Source organism: Passer montanus, unplaced genomic scaffold (genome assembly GCF_014805655.1).
Source record: "Passer montanus isolate IOZ18808 unplaced genomic scaffold, ASM1480565v1 scaffold42, whole genome shotgun sequence".
Lineage (NCBI taxonomy): Eukaryota > Metazoa > Chordata > Aves > Passeriformes > Passeridae > Passer > Passer montanus.
In genome coordinates this window covers 5,254,625-5,276,600 of record NW_024369041.1, presented here as the reverse complement: position 1 = coordinate 5,276,600, position 21,976 = coordinate 5,254,625, and the positions used below count along the sequence as shown (strand labels likewise).

Here is a 21,976-nt window from a genome sequence, read left to right as displayed (position 1 = left end):
TTCAGAGAATAAATAATTATTTGTTAGGGAGAGGTGTGGGGCTTGCTTAGGTTTTCATAGCCATGTAAAATTTGACTCAGAAGAAAAGAAGATGAATGAAAGCTATTTACTGCTCTCCTCTTTTTTTTTTTTTTTTTTCATTTTCTTTTATGGGATGGATCCTAAGAAAAAGTGTGAATAAAGATGCAGGTGCTGAGAATGCAAAGGTGTTGTTGCACTCCCTTATCCCCTTCTGACTATGATTGAAACTTTAAAAAACAAACCTGTGAGGGTTAAAAATGGGATAGTCCATGGTGTCATATGGGGTCCCAGGCTTTCATATATCACTGTAGAGAATACCAGCAGAACTTCTATGGAAAATATCTCTGATGTGAGCTTTGGGAGCTATTTACCACCAAACAACCATGAACTTGTTAATTCCAGAGGTAGCAGAGGCACTCTTGTTTAGTAATGAGGAAACGTCACTCTTCTCTGGCCTGCAAAGTATTTGCAATGCAACCCTGCAATACCATGACAACATTCTGTTATTCACTCTGTTCTTCACATGTCAGAAATACTCAGTTTGGCCAGGGACAGCCACAAAACGAGGTAATGTGTATCAGCCATCAGTGGCATCTAGCGGGCCTTTGGGAGACAGCAGTCTGTGGTCCTTCACCTTCATTATTTCCTGGCCTGGTGTGGATTGACCTCTTTGAAGTCGCAAGTGAGGAATAATGCACATTTATGAATGTTTCCTGAGAAACAGGCAGGAAAAAGTTGACTTCTCAGCAGTTTTTATAAAACCTTAAAAACCCTCACTCCTTCAAAACACAGCGATGAATTCCAGTGACTTGCCAGCCATGTTTAGTTACTTCACTGTTTGAATGAAAAGTGTGCCTGACATGATGCCACCACAGCTGTTTGACTTCTCAGTTCATGGCCTGATGCAGTTGAGTATTGGGATCAGTCTCCCTTTTTTTTTGCTTCTGTTATTACCTGAATTTCTTATCAGCCATAAGTGAAAAAACCAGATTTTCTTCACTTTTTTAAAGACAGCTGAAGAGGTGATGAGATTGAGTTTCTGATTTAAAATATTTCAGACATTTTCTTCAGTTTAAAGTTTATTTTAGTAGGGATCGCTGTTAGAAGTGGGTTGTTAATTTATAAGCTTTGTTCAGTTAGCCCTCTCTAGGACCATATGTTATTATTCTATGAATGACACATGGAGGCACATAAATTTTTAGTAACTTTCAGATGGTGCAGTGAGTTAATCTTGGTTTAGAATTTGCATGTATAATGGATATAGTAAATCTGTTTTGTCCCATGTTTTACTCATTTGTTCCCGAAGAGAGCTACCATTCTGCATTCAGTAATGTTGCAATAGCTCTGCATAATTAAAACCTAAGAGTTCTCTATCCCAACTGCAGAGGATGTAAAAAATTGAGAATACTCTTAGTTAGTTTTTTGTTTAATCCTTTGGGTTTTTTGCGTGTCTAGGAGTGCGACATCCAAGAGAAGATCAACTTTGAGGTCCGCATGCGGGAGGGGATCTGCCGGCTGCTGGCAGTGAGCTCGCAGAAGGAGCAGCTCCTGCGCGCTGTGAAGAGCCTGATGGTTTGCAACGCTCGCATCCGCGCCTACAGGGCCCAGCTGCAGGGCCCGAAGGGGGAGCCCAGCCCGGGCAGGGCTGCAGAGCAGTGAGTACAGCTCAAATTCAGAGGCAGCACGATGAAGCAGGCATTTACTTATATGAATTTCTAGCAGTCTGTCTAGGAATGTGGATTTAAATCCTTCCTTACCTCCTAAACGTAAATTACTGCTGCCTTAAAGCATTACTTTATAAAAGAATTCCATTATCTTCTTTTTGCTTTAGAAAATCAAATACAAGTCATATTTTCCTGGGTAGATTTTATTTCTGACATTAATTTAGTATCAAGTAACACAACGGACATATTTTCTTGATTACCCTTAGCGTACAAAAAGGTACCTAGCCAAGTCTGATGGGACAAAACAAAGCTATCCAAGACAGAATACAGCAATTTGTATTTTTCATTCTTTCTATTGTTACCAAGGGTCCTTTAATAATGGCCCCATCGTGGTTAATTGGTACCCTCTGCTGGCCACTTGTGCTAACTACAGCGGAGTGATACATGTAACACTCAACGGGAAGTACCTGAAAATATTCTCACATTGTAACTCTCGAAGGAGCTAAAGTATGTGTGTTTTATTTGCATACTGTTACAAAGTTTTCGTCTAAATGGAATTTTTCGGGCTGCAACGTTGAGAAGCGTGGTGCAGAGACACTGTTGCTCTCAAGTTAGTAATTTATTGAAATATTATGTTGCAGTTTAGTGTATAAAGTCTTTGAGTACATGCTTGGCTCCAGTTACTTGTATCTGTAGGAGCAGTTCTGCTACTTTTTGGTTTCAGAAATGTTCCCCTATAGGAGAAATGTGTTGGAGAAAGAGCAGCGTTTTCTGTCCACTATTCTGCAGCTGATTTGGAAAGCTAGCATATAATGTGTGGTATTCCCTAATTATTGCACTTGTATTGCTTTTTCCTAACAAAATAAGGAATTTTGTAGTGATTCATCTTTTATTTATGTTTTTAGTGATGGAATAATATAAAGTGTGTATATGTGCTGCTTTACTCAACTCCTTGTCTTTGATGTCAGTGAGCACAGAATGGTTGTGGCACATGTCCAGAACAGGGCAGGGATATTTGGAGATGTATCTGAACAGTTGTATTGTGTGACTTGTGACTGCCATGCATTGCTTGCATTTCTGTCTTCAGGGGTACTTGAGATATCTGTGGAGGTCATTCAAGGAGATGCATACTACAGAGTTATTTCTCTATCATTTAAATTGTATCTTTGGTAGTTGGTAGTCCTGTTTGGAGATCTTTTCTTTTGATATTTGCTTCAGACTGAATTTGTTTAAGGTTTAATTGTGGCAGAGAGAAAATTCTAGTGTTTTCTAGGGTCTATCATCTGTGAGTTCTAGAGATATTCTAACTGTCTCTGGAAGTCATTATACTGGTAGTAGCTAAAAATTTTCTTTTATTAATAGAGGAGGAGGCAATTCTTTAAACAGTAATAGAACCAATTAAGTAAGTTGCATCTTCATTGACGTGTACAGAAGGGAAAAATTGATAATGTATTTGATCCTCTTGCAGCTGGAAAAGACAAGGATGATGAATCTACTTGGCTTTTAATACTCTGATTACCTGTGCTTTGGAGTAAAGTCTTCTAGGGAGTTTTAAAAAAAGGTGGTGCACCTTCCTTCCAGATTATGCTTAAGAAATTAATGACTCATATCTTAAACAGAGGTACCAAAATTAACTTGAAAGAAAAGCATTGGAAATGAGCACTAATATGAAAATCCTGACACTTCTTAGTGTTTAAAGGGTTGAGTTTTAGATATCTAAATGCACAGATCTCAAATATCTTTTTTCTTTTCTTTTACTTAAACCAGAGGTACCAAAATTAACTTGAAAGAAAAACACTGGAAATGAGCACTAATATGAAAATCAAAGGGTTGAGTTTTAGATATCTAAATGCACAGATCTCAAATATCTTTTTTCTTTTCTTTTATTTTTTGGAGGTCTTCAGAAAATGGGACAAAAGACCGGATGGCATGCAGAGCAAAGGTTGCTATATCAGGTAAGAGGCTGGGTAGTCACAATTATAGAAGCTAATTAGATGGACAGTGTTTTGTAATACAAACTATACAGAAAACATTGTATTTTTAAAGTGTGTATGTGGTTCAGGGGCATCAATCCTCTAATGCTGCAAGGGGACTTGTGCTGAAGTTACACATGGGCCTTGGAAGATCCTACCCTCTGTTTCCATTTTACTCACAGGGCTAATGGGACAAAAGACCGGATGGCATGCAGAGCAAAAGTTGCTATATCAGGTAACAGGCTGGGTAGTCACTTAGTTATAGAAGCTAATTAGATGGACAGTGTTTTGTAATACAAACTATACAGAAAACATTGTATTTTTAAAGTGTGTATGTGGTTCAGGGGCATCAATCCTCTAATGCTGCAAGGGGACTTGTGCCTTTGAAGATCCTACCCTCTATTTCCATTTTACTCACAGGGCATTCCAGAGAGGGAAATACTTCTTTTCTGTTTGCCACTAAACACTGAATGCATTTCAAAGCTAAATGAGTGTGAGTGAGCTGAAAACTTTTTTTTCCCCACAACAGCAGACTTTGAAGTGATAGTATAGGACATGTCTACTAAACACTGAATGCATTTCAAAGCTAAATAAGTGTGAGTGAGCTGAAAACTTTTTTCTCCCCACAAACTGAGAGCAGAATTATAACTAGTATGCAAATGTTATTTAGGCAATGCAGATTACATTACTACAGCAAAGGTAGTGGTATGGCTTCAATGCAAGCTAGTAACAACATTTAACAGCCATTCCTAATGGGGTGTTTTCTAGCCTGTTCTCAAACTTCAGCACTGTGGATTTATTGTTTTGTTTGCCTGTGACAGTAGTGGATGTTACTACATTCAGCAGTCCTGTGGCTGTTCTGCCAGCTTTGCTAACAGATCTGTTTGTGCTCCCTGACCTGCTTCATCAAGAATAAAATAGTGTAGAACAGCTCACTTCTGGAGCTGTTTGGGTTAATTCTGCGTATTTTGATATATATTTAAGCAAGGTAACTTCTGGGAGAAGAAGAGTGATGAGCACATGGTTCAATGATGTTTTTTGCCAGCACAGCTGTTGGCAGAATGTGTATCTGTCTTTCCTCCTTATGGTAGTTGGGTGAAAGCATCTGTTTGCCTGTCTGTGCTGCGGTTGCACCTTTCTTCAAATTTGGAGAGCTATCTGCAGTGAAGACCTTAGGGTCCTATAATACACTTCTGCTATCTTTAGAAAATCAGAATTTTTTAAGAACTCTGTTTTTAGTATGAAAAACTTGCTCAAGATATGAAATATGCAGCTCCTTTCTTTTAATGGAATACGCAGGTGAAATACACCCACTTTGTATTTGCTACTGTCTGTTAATGATTCTGCACTGTTGGCAACACAGTGGCTCTCAAAACTGGAGGTTGTGTCCTCAGAAGTGTGGCAGAGATCAAGGTGAAGAGGAGGAAGAAGCAGCTGCCTCTCTGTGCAGTCCAGCCTGGGAGTGCTGGCTGCTGCCATGCCTCACCCCTCTTCACACACTGTGTCAGGAAACCTGGCCAGGTCCAGTTTACAGCTGAAAAGCCTCCATGTTGTTCTTGGCCTCTGCTGATTTATTCTTTCTATAAGACACCTCCTCATTTCCTACCCTCAGTAATCCATCCACTTATAAATTTATTAGCATGACATATAGTTAGTACATGCCAGATGATGATTACCAAAAAAGTAGGGCAATCGTGATCAACTGCAAAAGTTTGGGAAGAACTATGCAGGACTACTGAGGAATATGCTCCTACAGAAAGCAGCTATGTCAGATACTGTGTGGGAAGTGTATTCCTTAGTCCACAGTTTTTCACACTTCTTTCATTTTTACTTATCCCCCATATTTTTGAATAAATTATGTAATTTGTGTTATTGTACCAATCGATTTTTTTTGTCAGAAGACAACATATCAAATGTTGATGAAAAAGCATCATAATTTAAAGTAATTTTATAAAGGAATCATTGGGTTAAAATTTGATTAATTGTAGTATTTGAATGTATCCAGTTTGCATCCACACAGATTTACAGCTAATGGTGACTGAAATTAAGGTGTATGAAAATTGATCTTTGTTTTTGATAAATGACAGCCCTTTCAGTCCAATAATGAATTGAAAGCTGATTTACAAGTATCATGTTAGACTTGTTCCAGGATTGATTGTCTATACCCTGATGATTTTCTGACCAAGGTGTAAATTTTTCAGCTAGCAAGATATTGAAAGTGGCATGCAGAAGTAATCTTTAATCTAGTACTCTAATTGCTAACAAGGTCTATTGAACACATTAAAATTGTCATTCAGAGTTTGCTATGATTCAGGATAGAAAAAGCTTTTATTTGTAACTGTTTTCACATATGAATGTAGATTTGAGACCATTGTATTTTAGGAAAGAAACATTCTGTGCTTTGTCTCTGAACAAAGATGAATATATGCATCTTTTAGAAGTTTAAGAGAGACTTCTGTAATGATTTAATGAAACTATTTCTCTTTATGTAAAACCCCCTATTTTTAGAAATGCTTGCTATGCAAATGCATCTTTAGAAGTGAAAGGCAGTTTCAGAACATGGTGATGTATTGATTTTTAGGAAGTTACAAGTCTAAAGCTGTATGCTGGTAGTTCACTTGAAAGTTCATTCGTTTTCATGAACGCTTAAAAATAGATTAATTTGAAAGTTTCAATATTGAAATAGCTTCTGTAATAACATGTCTCATAATAAAAATTAACTGAAATTTGAATTTTTCAGTTGTGAGACAGTGACTATATGTGATTTCACTTAAGTTTTGCTGGGTAAACCCCTGTAGGAATACATGACAATCTGATGCCAAAATACTGGCACCATTTTGCATCTTAGCATCATGAATGTGGATTTTTCCATCAGTTTCATATGAAAACAACACTGGAGTCAGCAATGCTTCTTTATAACAATATTGAAGATTTTTGTCACAAGACAACTGAGTTCATGCTGTTCACTGCTGCCATCATGTGTCACTTAATATATTGCATATACTTTTAAACAGCACCCTTGTACTCAGAAATCAGGTTTGGATTTATAAAGCCCTCACAGCATTTGTCTTTTAACAGGGGACTAATAAAAAACATGATGTCTTCACCTGAGTCCTCTAAGCTGGAGGGAAATGTCACTTAGTGCTATGTTGAGTTTAGTAGATAAATTGGAAAATTTAGTGAAGAAAATACTTTCCTAATATTAAAATGACAGACATGATTTAAAATAATGGCTTTGTAATTGCCTCTCTACTGTGGTTCTGAAGTAGAAGGATATTTTTGTGTTAAAAGAAAAGATTTCTAAACTCTTTTTATGCTGACTAAGACAATTCTCACTGGGAATGTGATTACAAGTGGTATTTTCTCTGTGGTTTGCAAAACAAGACTGAAGTGTTTGCAGTATAAATATCCCAGTCTTTTCATTAAAATAGGAAGGTTTTCCTCTTGCAGTGGGATGAGTGGTTTTCAGCACAAGGCAAGCAGGATTTTGGTTTACATCTGTGCACAATAATGGGCTCAGAGAATACCTCTCAGAACTATGTTACACAACTTCTCTGAAATGTCATTTCAGGTACTTTCAAATGAGATTTTAAATATTCTTTATTCTAGCATAATTTCTAAACAGAGATGGCACTTCAAGTTGAACTAATTATTGCACTTTCTTTTGATGTGGATAATAATCTTGGAATAGTTATGCTGTTCATTGGGTGGAAGGCCCTGTTACCACCAGAACACAGAAAAAGAAACAACACACTTTTTGTAATTTGTTTTGATCACAGATCTACAATATTCACTATAACTTAATCTCCCTTCCTTCTTTTTCCCCCTTTAGATATTCGCATACCATTAATGTGGAAAGGCTCTGACCACTTCAGCAAAAAAGAAAGTATGTAGGATGTAATTAATTACTTTGATAAGCAATTGCATAGGCCTGTAAATTTAAACTGAGTGAGGAAGTTCATACTCATTTCAATCCCTTTTTTGACCTTTCATTAGGTCTGTATTTTACTCTTTGTTGTGTAAATGCTTGTAATTTGAAGTTGCTGGTTGTAGCTGGCTGAGTTAGTTCAAAGTCCTGTGGTTCTGTGTTTAAACCCTACTCTCTAAAGAGTCCACCTGAGGAAGAATTCCAGAGGAAGCAACAGAAGAATGTTGTATTAAATGGTTAACTGAGAAACTTCTGATTAAACACATTGTTCTATGTCTTGTCTGCACTTGAGAGAGTATATTGGAGGCTGTTTCCAATGAGAAATTTAAATGAAAGTTGACTGTTGGTGTTGAGGGTATTATTGGATAGCCTTCAAGTACATGCATTTTGCTGTGTCATGGAGATTAATCCTAAATCTGTTCCAGCTGTCACCTGGTATTGATTTCACTTTGATTTTCAATAGGGTCAGAGATGCAAAGCATGGCAAAATTGCCTAATCCTATGTAGCACATTTATAAAATAATACAGGCTTTGGATCAAATGTTTGTGTTTTTTTTGGTGTCAAGTCAATTTTACTAAACAAAATTACATTTTTACTTAAGTTTTTGAAGTTGCTAATAGACACTATACCTGATTACTCAACTTTTTTTTTTTCTCCTAATAGAGGAAGATATTTTTTCCCCATTGTGTTTGTTGTTCTACCTATACAGCAGCTTTGATAGGTCAATTATCATAAAATCCTATGATGAACATTTCTGGTGGGAAGAATTTGAGGGCAATTCCTTAGAGGTCTGAATCACCATTTTGTTTTGTTTATGGCAGTGTTTAGTTTTGTGACGTGCACTGTGGCTGATAAAAGTTCTCTGTGACTGTCTCCAGAATCCCAGCGCTATGCAGTGTTCTGTTTGTTCAGAATGGGAGCTGAGGTTTTTGATACTGAGGTGACTATTGTGGATGAAGCAGTAACAGATATCTGTTTTGAAAATGTAACCATATTGTGAGTATAATTTCCTTCTGTTGAATGAAGTTCAAATATTGCTGTTTTCTTTTGCAGGTGGATGTGATTATGAATAACATTGGCTGAGGTCCACTAGGTTTTGCTGTGGGCAAAGGAATCAGTAGAGGCTCTGTTCATTTTAGTGGGTGGAGGATCCCCATCCAAGGCTGGTTTTTGTGTACAAAATGATGCTGGTTGTAGATGTGCCAGTTGATCTCTACTTTTAATTTTTTGCCCTGCTGAAGCATTTTTCTTTATATACAGAGATAAACTTACATCTCAAGGACAGCATTAAATTAATGCTAAAACCTGAAAGCATTGTGACGTTATAGGTGTAAATATTGCACCCAGTGTTTCATTGTTATCCTGTCCAGCAGGTTACAGTCTCTTTCCTCATGTAACACCTCATGGCTGTTACACCTTCCTGAGCATGTGCTTGACTCCACTCCCTGCCTTTATTTCCTTAATCAACAATTTAGAGTCTGTTTCCTGAGGAAGACTGACTGGAAAACTAGAAATACCAAAAACTTTAAATCAAGATCCTGAAAACTGAGTTTAAATCTAATTTTAAACTCTATTAAACACCCATTCAATTTAAGAGTGGGGATAAAGATTTAAATCTGCTTCTTCAAAGTTATGAGACTTATAATTTTCTGAGAAGCACTGCAACAAAAGCAGAAAAGGCACCCTAACTTGCCTGTATCCCACAAGGCATAGTAAGACTTGATAGAAAAGCTTTTGGAATGATTTCATTATGGTATGTGTGTAATGACATGATTGGTATCTGAAAGATGAGGTTAGGCTTCTGGCTTAGTGACTAAACTTGAGAACAAGAGAATCAGTAAACTGAAAACTGAGAAAGGTTGTGGGCCAGAGGATGCAGCAGTGGGTAAAGTTGCAAATGACAGATTTTATTAGATAGCATTTTTTTCCAGTAATTTGAAGGGGATGGGGTGCAGCTAAGATATCTTTTAAACAGTTCAATCTGGCTTAGGGCCAGAGGCAGGGACAGGTTTTCAATCATGTGATTTTTGTGTAACAGTAGAGGGCAGATTTAAGTGTGTTTGAATGTCTTGCCTGTGTATTTCCATAACGTGGGTGTTTTTTTCCATTTTTAACATAAATGTTGAATTTCCTGTTTGTAATTGTTTATGCTGCCATTATCCATCTCATGACCCCAATGCTAAGTTACTGCTGTGTACTCTATTCCTGAATTCCATATTAATGTATGTCTGTGCCTGAATGTTATGGCATTGCTTCCCTTGATTAGAAATATATTATTTAATCTATAAAGTAGCAGTAGCATTCCTTGGCTCCATAGACACTTTGTTAACAAATGCTCTGAAATTTTCTCCTCCCCCACTTCAGTGATGAAGCAAGCCCAGATTTCCAGGTGAAGGTTGAAGTGTATAGCTGCTGTACAGAGGAGTCTTTATATATAACAAACACTCCTAAGAAACTGGCAAAGAAACTTAAAACATCCCTCAGCAAAGCTACAGGGAAGAAACTCAAAGCTGCACTGGAAGAAGACAGCACTGAGCCCCTTTTGCCTGCTGACCCAGTCATCCAGTAAGCCACATATATTGATGTTCTGGTTTTGTAGCTTTTAAAATAGAAATAGGCCAAATATAATTGTAAATTTTTGGCAAACTGCCAAGAAACTGGTTTTTTCTCTACTTGCCCAAGTGAAAAAAAAATTTACATTTTAAATAGGAAATGAGAAAGTAGGTGTGAATTCCAACCATGTCGCTGAGCCTTGGGGCCTGGTTCTGATCTTGAAACACACAAGCAGCCTTTATCTTTGTGCTCCACAGCCAGCCAGCTGGTAAATCCACTGCTCTTTGCAAACTCCATAATTTCAGTTTGATCTCCAGAGGAAGTTGAGCTTGTACAGTTTGTGTGTGACTCTCTGTCCATCTGCCTCTTCTCCTTCCCTGTTTACTTCCTCCCCCACACTATTTTTGCACCTAGCCAGTGTTGCTCATACTTGACAGGTAGATATGTGTAAAAGTAACAAGTTGTGTGAAATAGGAAAAGCTGTGTATGTAGGCTGGAGAAACCACTCCTGTACCCTCTTCCCTACTTCCACTTGCCAGCTTTTCAGTAAAACTCTGCACTGCCAAAGGCATTTTATGGTTACAGGCTATTTAGCAGGAGATTTCTGAATTGGCTTTAGCACAGGACATTTTAAAACGAGTTTCTGGTTTTCAGTGTTCATAGGCATAAGTGCTTTTCCCAATAATTTACCTGTTTCCTTTTAAACATTAACTGCCTACTAATATTTTCCAGCTACTTCAATTTCATTGGGATTTGAGCAGGCCAAATACTGAATTTGGAAATATTAATAGCATTGGGTTTATTTATTTATTTATAATTTTTTAGAAAGAAAATTTTTCAAGGAATTACTTTTTTTTTTTTTTGGCAGCTGATTGTAAAGAATCAATGCTTAATTCTTGCTAGGTGTTTAATCTTAGCCTAGTTTCATATGTCTGTTTGCTGGGATTTGAAAAGGAAACATTCAAGCATATTCTGTCTTTGTTGAACTGACAAAACTCTAAACTGTTTTTTCTGTTTGACTCAAAAATAGACATCCAAGAGATCTTATCCACAGAGCAAAACAAATTTTATCACTAACTTTCCAGTGGATTCCACCTAATGGTAATGCATTTTTCAATCTGCATCATGTCAGGTGGCTGTGCTTTCCACCGGCTTCGGCCGAGCCATGAGACACTATCATTAGACACAGTTTGAATCAGATATAACCACTGGCTTCTCTGCTTCAGTATAGATTGCCTGTCTTTTAAGGAGCAAGCACCAGTAGGCAATTTAAACAGCTGCCTCCTCCCCTGGGTTTTGCTTTTGGTTTCTCAATTGAATTTTCCTTCCCTCCATCTTGGAAGTTTGTTGTTTCTGCTGTAGATAATCATCTCGCAGTGACTATTACTTTCTTAACGCAATTAAATGAACAATGAAGTGTTAAATGATGGCATTGCTGGGTGATTAAAATAGTTGTTTGGAAAGAGATGAGTTATTATAGGCAGAAAATAAGTTGTCAATTTTTTATAGGTTCCCCCAAGGATTTATATTAGTTAGACCTTGGTATATAGCCCTTATAAAAGGGAAGAGACTGCAAGATTACAAGAGATCTTTCAAGTATTCCCAGAGAGTTTTACCAGTCCAGCAGGGGAAATTAAACTGCAACAAAAAAGTGAACTTTCTGTATTATGTGAACACCTTTTCTCTGTAGATTTCATTTGTACAAGCCTTTTTCTTTCCAGTGCACACATGAGTGAAATTCTCTATTTTCCAAAAACTCTGTGATCCCTCTGTTTCAAACTTCTTGGCTTAAAAATCTCTCTGGTTAGTGAGGAAACTGTCAGACTTAGAACTTCTTGAAACAGCTTAGTGACAAAGGGTTTGAGTAGTTGCTTAAGTTAGTTAATTTGAAATATACAGATATTCTCTCTTAATTATCCCTCATTTAGTTTCCGTACAGTCTTAGTCGGCTTAGTTTTTCAATTGTAGCTTAAATAGTTTTTTCTTTTTTACATTTTTCATAGAAGGAAAAAATTTTAGTGCAGTTCTGCTATTAAATTCCAGTGTAACCACATTGCTCTTTGGATAAATCACTGGAGAGTCTCCCTCAAGTGCCTGTTTACTCATTTGCAGGACTGGCCTGTGCATGCACTGGTTGTTGTTTGATGTCTTGTCCTCCACTGGGCTGAAGGTGCAGCAGCTTCTGTGTCCTGTGTTTGATTTGGCAAATCCCCAGTGATATTTTGCTGGAAGTACACAGTCTAATCTGGTGGCCTCACTTTTGTGGTTGGGTTCTTGTTAGCACCTGAAGGTTATATTTGGTTTTTACCCTCTATTATTTAAGATCTGATTGAATATTGAGCATATTGAATTTTTTTTTTTATTATTGATCTCACAAGTCTTCCACTCCTTCACTCACATTCAATGAATGAATGAAGATGGGGATTTCTGCCATTGGGTTTAATATTCAGGAATAGATTCTGGAATTGAAGACGTCCTAATTAACATACATTAACAGAGTGTTATAGTTACACCTTCCCACACCCGGGTCTGTGTGGAAACTTCAGTGCCTCTGTCTCTTGATCAGTAAACAGATTTAACAATGCCACAGGCATGTTGTGGAGATGAGCTGCTTGCGTTTTTTTTAAATGAAGTTGTTACATGGAAAAATACTACAGATATGCAAAGTACTGAATGAGATGCAGCAGGCAGATTATTCTTTGTTATACAAAGAAACTGCCATTTAAGGCAGTTAGCTAATTCTCTGAAATGCAAAGGAAAAACACAGTCAACAATCCTGATTAGCCAGTTAAATCTGAAAAATATCTGTAGATAAAACTTTCCTAAATTATATTGCAGCTGCCTGAAAGGAATGACTTGTATTTCAGAATGAAAATGTTACTGTGGAGCATATTTTTAAAGTGAAGTAGCTATTTTTTTTGGCAACGTTGTTGTGGTAATTAGTCATGCTTTAGAAAAAAAAGTAACTTTAGAATCAGCACAACAGTTTTATCTGTGAGAAGAAACTGAACTTTTTGGTACAGTTTAAATAGAATGGCAATGCATTGCTCAACTGCTTGGTCAAACATAATCAGTGGAAAATATTTTGTTAAGGAGCAGTTTAGCAGGGAATATATAGAAATGCTGATGGGCTTTTGTTCAGATTTCCCTCTTGAAATGCTTCATAGCAGTGGTTTTTCACCCAGGATATTATAGTGTATTTAATTTTCTCTTTGTTCCCTGGAGACAGTTAAGTAACAGAACTCCCCTTTAACAAACTTCCTCTTTTCCTCCTCCTCTTTGTTAGGGTTAGGGGGAGGTAGACACTCTCCTTATTTATCTGCAGAGCCAAAGGTCTGAAAACTGTTCATTCCCACTGTGCTAGAAAGAGAAATAAAATGTGAACAATACTGAGATGGAAAACTATTCTTGATGATCTTGGTTCAATGGTGTCTTCTCAGCTTTTACACCACTAAGCTTTCTTATGTTCTACTGAAAATGTTTTAAGGATGGTGTGCTAGATTCTGTTGGGGAGAGTAGTTAGTGATTTGGAGGGATTTGTTTTCTTGTGAACTTTGTTCTAACTGCCATTAGCCAGGTGGAATTCCTACTGCTTTGCTGGACTATAAATCTGTTACTTGGTCCGATGAGTATTTCAGAGAAAAGGTTAAATGTACTAAATTTATACCAGTTTATTCCAAGAACTGCATTCCACAATTGCACTGTGCTGAATTGTAAGGGTGATACTTTTTTCCCTAGTCAAAATACAAAACTAAGATAAAAGATTCTGAAATCTCTAAGTCCAGTAAGTGAAAAAAAAATCCTTTCTGCTACAAAACTGACCATAGGATTTCTGTACAGATTTCTGCCTGTGAATAATCAATCTATTGGATCCTATTAAAAAAATATATATAAACAACTGGTTTATAAAGTGTAGTCTGCATAGGCAAGGCCAAGAGCAGAGCAACATGGAGAAGAATTACAATGCCTTTTAATTTTTAACCTGTATTTTCAGATAAAGTTTGTCATCAGTTGTTCTATTAACTTCAGGAATTTTTGAACCTATTACCAAATCTAATTGCTTTAGGCTTAGGAATAAGAGCTGTAAAACTATTGAAGGTTACTTGGTGTCTGACTAGAGGAGAGGGTGCTTTGAGCATCCAGAGGGTGCAGGGGGTTTGGATAGCACAGCCTTTGTGCCTGTGTTTGGCTGCTGCTGGCCCTTCAGGAAGCACAAGCCCAGCTCATAGGCAGTGACCACATGAGAAGTCTCCTGTCCCAGACAGGAGGCAACAGAAAGAGTTGTAATGAATGCTGGCTTTGGAAGTTGTGGGGTGGGAGGAACTGGAGGTACACACGTGGAGGCAGGAGATAGGATCTAGCAAGGAGAGGAACTGACTGTGGAACAGTGTTTGCAAGAAGAACCAGAGACACGGGAGTTGTGTGGGAAGAGGTTGGAGGTGTCCATCTGTGGCCACTGACAGGTCCTGCCCTGCACCTTGGTGTTTCCTTGTACCCAAATGTGGTCTCTCAGGCATGTCTAGACTCCTTTTAATTACTGCCCGAGCAACATGAAGCAGAAATGTCCTAAACATGCCTTTTCTTTCCCATTTAGTGGAGCAAAGTACAGTTTGCTAGCATACACCACTTTGGGGCTGGAAAGTGCTGAGGACAATTTCAGGACCCACAACCTTACCATTACAGGAAATGGTAAGTACATGTGGTATCAATTTAAGGAAATAAAAAACCAGTAACATTTTGCATTAAAGTCTTGTGAACTAAAGAGCTTAAAGAGATTCTTTTTCTTGATACTCAATATAGAACAACTTTAATAAAATATTTAACGGCTCTAAACCAGGCATCTGTACACAGCTGAATAAACTATAAGTTGAGTAAAATTTCAAGTCCAGATGAAAATTTAATTCTTTTGGGAATTTCTTCTGTCATTTGCATCTCCATCATATGTGAGTTGTAGTTATATACAAGTTATTTCCCCTTCCTCACAACCAAGGAAGGGTATCAGAATGAAGAACAGCTTGTTCCTCTGTAGTCAGAAGGAAAGGAGAAAAATTGCTTCAGTTTGGTGAGATGGTTTGAGGCCCGGATTTAACACAGGATTTAGGGGTGTGTGCTTGCAGTCTGTGCTGGATGCTGTCCTTCAGCTCAGGGGCAGCACAAGTTGGGAGCAGTCAGCCTGGATGCTGATGTTGTGGGGGACTGATTATGCTGCAGCTGATGGTGGTATTTTCACTTTTTGGTACTTTGTCCATTATTTTCTGCAAGGATAGCCCCTCCCATGAGCCATCCTCCAATTGTTAACTTAAGGCATGGGACTCTCACTGTTGCTTTTGGGAACTTAAATCACTTACTGGGGTAAACTTGACCTCAGAGGGAATTTCCTTCTTTGTGTTTCAGTAATTCTGAATAAGTACAGATTCAAAGATTTTTGGGCATTTATTTCTTGAAGTGTTGTGTTAATAATTCTGAATACCTTTGATATTTGTTAGCCTTTCTTTATTAATACTTTATATTCTTTCTTCTTGAACTTCCTTTTTCTGACGTTAATTTACATAATTTAGTCTGGTGAGGAAGGACATACCCTGGGTATTTTGGTTCATTACAAGCATTTCTAAACCTTGACCAAAGACAGAGTCACGTTAGTGGAACATTGCATTACCTACTTCTAATTACAGAACAGAGCCTAGTGCATAGTGGAGCTGAGCAATTCCAATTCATTAGAAACTCCTTGGAACCCTAAATGCTCCTCTAGTGCTGAAGACAAAAGTAGATACAAATTCCAAGCCTTATGAAAATAACCTGAAGCAAAGTGCTCATGTATAAATGTAGCTGTGTGCCACAATGGGATGGGCTCAGGGATCACACTACATGAGAGGGCCAGTGTACTTACCTTTCATGAGTTTCTAGCTCTGAAATGAGCTATGTTTTATGTAAGAACAACTCTTTTTTGCAGAGCAACATTGCCATCTTTACTTGAAATTATTTTGTAATTTTCAAAATTTTTCAATTAAAAAAACTCCCTGAAGACTAAAAATCAGTTTTAATCTAATCCAGCAGGATTAAATCTAATTCCTTAAAATACGAAAATATCCTTATTTACACTCAGGATCTTAATGCAAAAACAGATGTAGGAAGCTAAACTATATGTTTAGGGCCATTTTTCAGACCTGAGTGTTTGTCTGTCTTTTGCCTTTTTCTTTCCCCAGAGGAATCCTCTTTCTGGCTACCCCTGTATGGAAACATGTGTTGCCGTTTAGTTGTCCAGCCCTCCTGCATGGCCAGGGATATGATGGCAGGATTTCTAAATCAGCAGGTAAGACCTTGCTTGTGTTTGCATCCTGGGCTGTTAACAGCTGTCACTAAGGGTGCATTGTTAAAACATTTGCTTTTACCTGATTGGTGTATTGAGAACTGTTGTTTCTTACCTGTTCTACCTAGAGCAAGGGAGAAACTCTCTCATAGCTACATTCACAAAAGGTGCCTTCAGTGGCTGAGCATGGAGAAATCAATGTTTCCTTGGCATGAATGATGTAGGCTGTTAGTGAAGATCAAGTACAACTCTTGTTTCAGAGCTGGTTTGCAGTGGTACTTGATGGCACCAGTCCTAATAATCCTGTGGCTCTCATCCTTGTACCCCTTGTTGTGCTGCCACAAGAGTTCTCTCACAGCGTGGTGAATCAGGCTGGTGAACAGAGCCATATCTAAACTCATCCCTTCAGAAATGATTCATGTGAATTCACTTTACTTCTCTGGTTTGGTTTGTTGCACAACCAGGCAAATGAGAAGGTGATAGTGGAGGGCCAGAGCGCCTGGGTCATTTGTCAGGAGTGCTAAATTACAGGCTTTAAACTGGTTGTGAAACTGTTATGGTTTTATGAAAGCTGTTCAGAAAATTCATTTGAGAAAGTGGAAATTCTAGACAAATGTCTTTGCTTGACATTTGTTGAATGTACTGTGTATTTCCAAAGTGAAATACTCTTTTTATTTCTATTATTGTGCAATTGCTGTAGCTAATAAAGGTGCTTTTATTTTTACACTAGACACCAGATCTTGATTTCAATCTGTGTGAACCAGCAGATTCTGTACTATTAGTGTCACATGACAAATCTGCAAAAACTGTAAAACACCAGAAGACATTTCAAGTACTGCTAACATTTCAGAAATCAGTGATTGAAATGTTCGGTAACAGAAAGTCTTTGTTGTAGGAATGAATTTGGTGTGGCTAAGGTTTGATCACTCAGGGCTGATATGTGTACACCTTGCAATATGGTTTTGGTTTAGGTTTATGTTTGGCAGTTTCTGACTATTCTTCCCCTTAGCAAATGGTAGGAGGTCTGACAAGCTGGAGGAGGCTGTATTGTGTACTGAGAGGTGGCAAACTCCTTTGTTATTACTCACCAGAAGAAATTGAGGCTAAAGTGGAGCCAGCATTGACAGTTTCCATCAACAAGGTAAAATTGGTTGTATGGGGATTTTTTGTTTGTTTTGGTTTTTTTGTTGGGGTTTTAAAATTTATTTTATTATTTTGGGGGCATTCTTTTTAGTTTAAGAAGTATGTGCAGTCATTTGGGCTCTAAGCTGCTGGTATGCAGAGTGCTTTATAGGTGCAATGAGGGTGGGATGTACTTCAGTGAAACTTGCAGTCCCCCAGCAGGAACAGAACATTCCTTAGCTGTGGATGTAAATACCTTCTATTGATTAGACTGGTTAGCATAGAGGAAAAAGGAGAGTGTTTTTCTATGGGAAAAGTAATAACCTTTTATATCACAGTTCTATAAGACAGCCCATGGAAATGTATTGCTTACAGTCCCCTAGCAATGCTTTGGTAGACTTTTGTCCTCAGCAAGGTGGAATTCCAACAAAAGCTTTTTTGTTGTTAGGTGTTATTTGGCCAGTCTTAATTAGAAGGAGAGATGGAAAATTTTTCAAAATATTTTAGTGCCTTAAAATAAGCTGCTTTTCTTAATGCTGGTTTTGTCCAGAGCATAATAACTTTGGAAGCTCTGTTCTCTAGGATGATATTAGTGCTGTTGTTCGTGCCCTGGTTGAAAACCCTGAGTTTAAAATGTAATTTTAAAACATTGCTTACTATTTGGCCAAAGAAACAGTAATTAATCTGCAGTAATATTTAAATTAGTAACATTGTGAGAAGGACTGCATTCTCGCTCAGAGTGACAGTGCTATAAAACCCAAACATTTAAACGGGTCATAACAATGACCTGTGTTTGTGGGTCATAACAAACACCTGTTTGTGTTCTATGGAATTTTAATTGCTAAGACTTCAATTCCTTAAATAAAATTACCTGGTTTTCTAGTGCTATTTTTTCTTCCAACTGCTCATACATTTGCATTAAATAAATATTTATACTGTGATATATATTTAAGTAGGTTTACTTCTTCAGTCACTTTCAATTTCACTAGTCAGCCTTTGCCATAATTCTGTTTTCCAGCTGTTCACAGTATCAGTTAAGAAATGGTAAACTTTAGTAAATTATAGAATGACTAAATAATTTTAAAATGTGATAGGAATATTTTTTAAAATTATCTATCATGTTGCCTCCTATCTTTCCTTGGGATTCTCTGTTTCAGTCTAAATCCTGATTTTGCTTTTCCTTTTAAAATAACCATATTGTCCTGAGATATTTTGCTCCTTTGAGTAACGAGTGCACTTAGAACCTAAAATCCAGCTTGATAAGCTTTTGCTGATAGCATGTCCTTATGTTTACAGTGTATCCTTAAAGCTAACTGTAAAAGGTACATACATGATTTATGTATCTTGCACCATTTAACAAAAATACCAGGCTGCTGGAGAATGACCGTGAATCCTTCTTCAATGGAAATAAAAACAAAAAAAAGAAAATGCTATTGAAAACATATTTGGATCCTTTACTACTTAAACAGTTTGTCTTGAAAATAACTTAATGCCTGCAGCTGTTTTTTGATTCCTTTGTTATGAAATTTCTCATACGGATTAAATGAAAGCAGACTAATCGTATGGGCTTGTCTGCTACATGTTGTTAAAGAAACAGCAATTTCAAAGTGAAAGTTGAGATTGAACATCAACTCTAGACATTCTAACTAAAATCTCTTTGGGTTGCATATGTGGCATTTTCATTTGTAATGTGAAGTTGATCCTTTACATGTAATTTAAGGATGCTTTCTGAGAAGTAATGAAATCATCTGGATTTATGAGAAATTCTCTGGAAAATGTTCACACCGATAGCTGTATTTCCAATTCCCTTTGAATTGAGACTTGAAGAAGCCATTAAGACCAGCAAAGTCATTACTTCAACTTTAGATGACTTCACTGCTGCTGCTGTTGAGCAAGAATGGTTCTGCAGTTCCTATTATGCAAGTGCTACTGTTATTGTTCCAGCTAAATGTGATTATAACATATTATATTGCACAACTAAGTAGGAAAAGAGAAATGATATTTTCTGTAGCAAAGAAAATTTACTGGAATCCAATTTGAAGAAATATCCTTTATGGGCCAGTTCCTGATTTTTTTTCAATTTTTCTTTAATTTGAAATGAAAAATAAAGGTCTTGCCTACACGTGATAGCTTAGTAAATTGGTGCATGTTCCAGCAGTTCATGTTAGTTGCTCAATGTTTGGAATACATAATCTACTGTGTTTGATTCATAGGTTATAAAACTTTTTCTGTGCCATGGGTGCATGAAGCTTGAGGGATTCTGGGATCTTGCTTCAAATTGCTGTAGTCCCACAATTCCCTTCTGGCATATTTTGTCTGTGCAGTCTTTGTCCCGGGGCTCTCTCCGTGCCCATGCTGATCGCTGAGGGGAGCAGGGTGAGGAGCAAGGCTCTGCAGGCTCAGGGCCTTGGAACACTGCTGATCAGGGCAGCAGGACAGAGGGACAAAATCAGTTACCTGGAATGACAGTCCTTGGTGGTACAGCTGTTCTGGCAGGTCAGGTACAGGACTTCGTTGGAAAATGTGGTGATGGTCACAGCTTAACTTCAAGGGAACCATCCGTATTTTCAGGGAAGCAGGGAGTTCATCCTGAGGCTGGAGCAGAGGAATATGGATAGCAGTTCTGGACCATGTGAGCTTTTGGGAAGCCAGCAACCTGAGCATATTCACTGTGTGTGTTGGGGAACTCCAGCACAGGGAAATAAGCCCTGAAAATATCTGTATTCTCTGTAGTAAGGACTTTGTCCCACTGGTTGGCTTAGGAAAGCCTTCATAGCTGTGAAAATGTATTGGAAAAGCACAGAGCAGTTAAGTGCCTCCACATGTCTGTTATCTCATGTCCCATTGCTCAGTTTAGTCTTGCAGTTGCTCGAAAGAGGTTGTGGGTGCAGGCAGGGGAAGCAGGTAGAACACCCAGATCCTTGTACCACACATGCTCAAATTGAGCAGTTTGAAAGCTGCTTTATTGGCTCACTGTTGCTTCACAAAATGCTTGCTGGTCATATACTGCTGTCTCCTTTTCCATGTTTTCAGCTGCTGCAGTGCTCCCAAGAACAATGGCACAATATCCTAATATTGCTTACCCATGTCATACTCACATTGTACTGACCAGCCAGTGGCCATGAGGATGTCACATTAATACAAGCTCACAAAACAAGGAAGGGACAAAATGCCAGCTGATAGACTGAACTTGGTCTTCTGCATTAATGTGTTTGAAAGCCATAATTTGAAATTTAACTGTTTTTCCCTGCTTGCCTAAAAAAAATTATTGGAAATTATTAATTTACAACAGAAATCAGTGCATGCACAGGTTATACTTGTTTCCAGTGTTGTACTGATTTTCAGTTTGGTTTATTTTTTTGTACTAAAAACATGAAGAGAAGTTTGTTATGTGTGATTTGATTTGTTTAACCTTAAAATAGATACGCAGAACTCGGTCCCTAGGTTGTTTGATGTTTTTAAGAACTGTAATTTGTTCTGATGTCTTAAAATGGTCTTTATAACCAGTACTTCTTAGTGTGTCAGGACTGGCTTATCAGGAAAATGTTGTACCTCAGCAGTAAAAAACTTCTATCTCTGTGTCTTCTTCTTAGCTTAAAATATAAGCTTTCCAGAGAGGTATTATCAGGGGATACCTGTGTGGGGAGAAATAAAGAGTAAGGTTGGTATTTATAAATACCATATATTTTTCCCTTTTAGTCTTTCCCCATCTTCAAAGAAAGTCTTTTGCATAAAGAATATAAAACTGGCTTCAGCTTCCCCAGAAGAGTCACTTGAGTTCAAGATTCAATTGTTTTCCTGTTGCCATCCACTGATTGTTCTGGTCTTTACAATTGCTACAGCAGAGTTGGTTCAGTTTTTTAATAAGACTGGGAAAGATATTATTACAACATGGTAAATTAAAACATTTTTGTTGTGTTTTTTTGGGTGCTTTTTCTGCTTGTTTTGTTTTTGTTTTGTTTTTAATGGCTTTTTGTTGGTGTGGGCTTTGTTTTTATTAAGTGGAACTGGGCATGTCGTGTAATTCACCCAAGCCTGACAAATTCATCAGCCCATTGCTGTAATGGCGTCTTGTATGACTGCTGAAATATTCAGGCATCAGATACAGATTGTTGCTTGAGGATTTATCTCCTTTGAATAATACCACAGTTGTGGGATAAAACCTGCAGCAAACATCATTAAATAAACTTGTGTGTATGGTATGCTTGAAGTTCTTACCTGTCAAATGTTAATCTATTTGATTTCATTTTTTGCTGGTATCTATGGTTACCTGAGTTAATGGGATATAGAGCACTGATGGATGAATTACTTCATCTCCTATTTTTAGACAGAAGAATTTAAATGAACATATCCATCAGATATGCTACAAGCAGTTGTTGGTGTTTCAAATGGTTACTTCAGTAATGC

General features: G+C 37.6%; 1 protein-coding gene across 1 annotated transcript in view; it reads left to right on the top strand.

Annotated features, from left to right (window-relative positions):
• The window catches only part of RTKN2 (rhotekin 2), a 35,234-nt gene that overhangs the window by 2,768 nt on the left and 10,490 nt on the right, over positions 1-21,976 (top strand). Inside the window, exons 3-10 of the mRNA XM_039719603.1 lie at positions 1,477-1,676; positions 3,582-3,640; positions 7,491-7,544; positions 8,466-8,583; positions 9,952-10,152; positions 14,735-14,829; positions 16,344-16,450; positions 17,457-17,588. Coding sequence (XP_039575537.1) covers positions 1,477-1,676; positions 3,582-3,640; positions 7,491-7,544; positions 8,466-8,583; positions 9,952-10,152; positions 14,735-14,829; positions 16,344-16,450; positions 17,457-17,588 — 966 coding nt within the window. The remainder of the gene's footprint in view (positions 1-1,476; positions 1,677-3,581; positions 3,641-7,490; positions 7,545-8,465; positions 8,584-9,951; positions 10,153-14,734; positions 14,830-16,343; positions 16,451-17,456; positions 17,589-21,976) is intronic.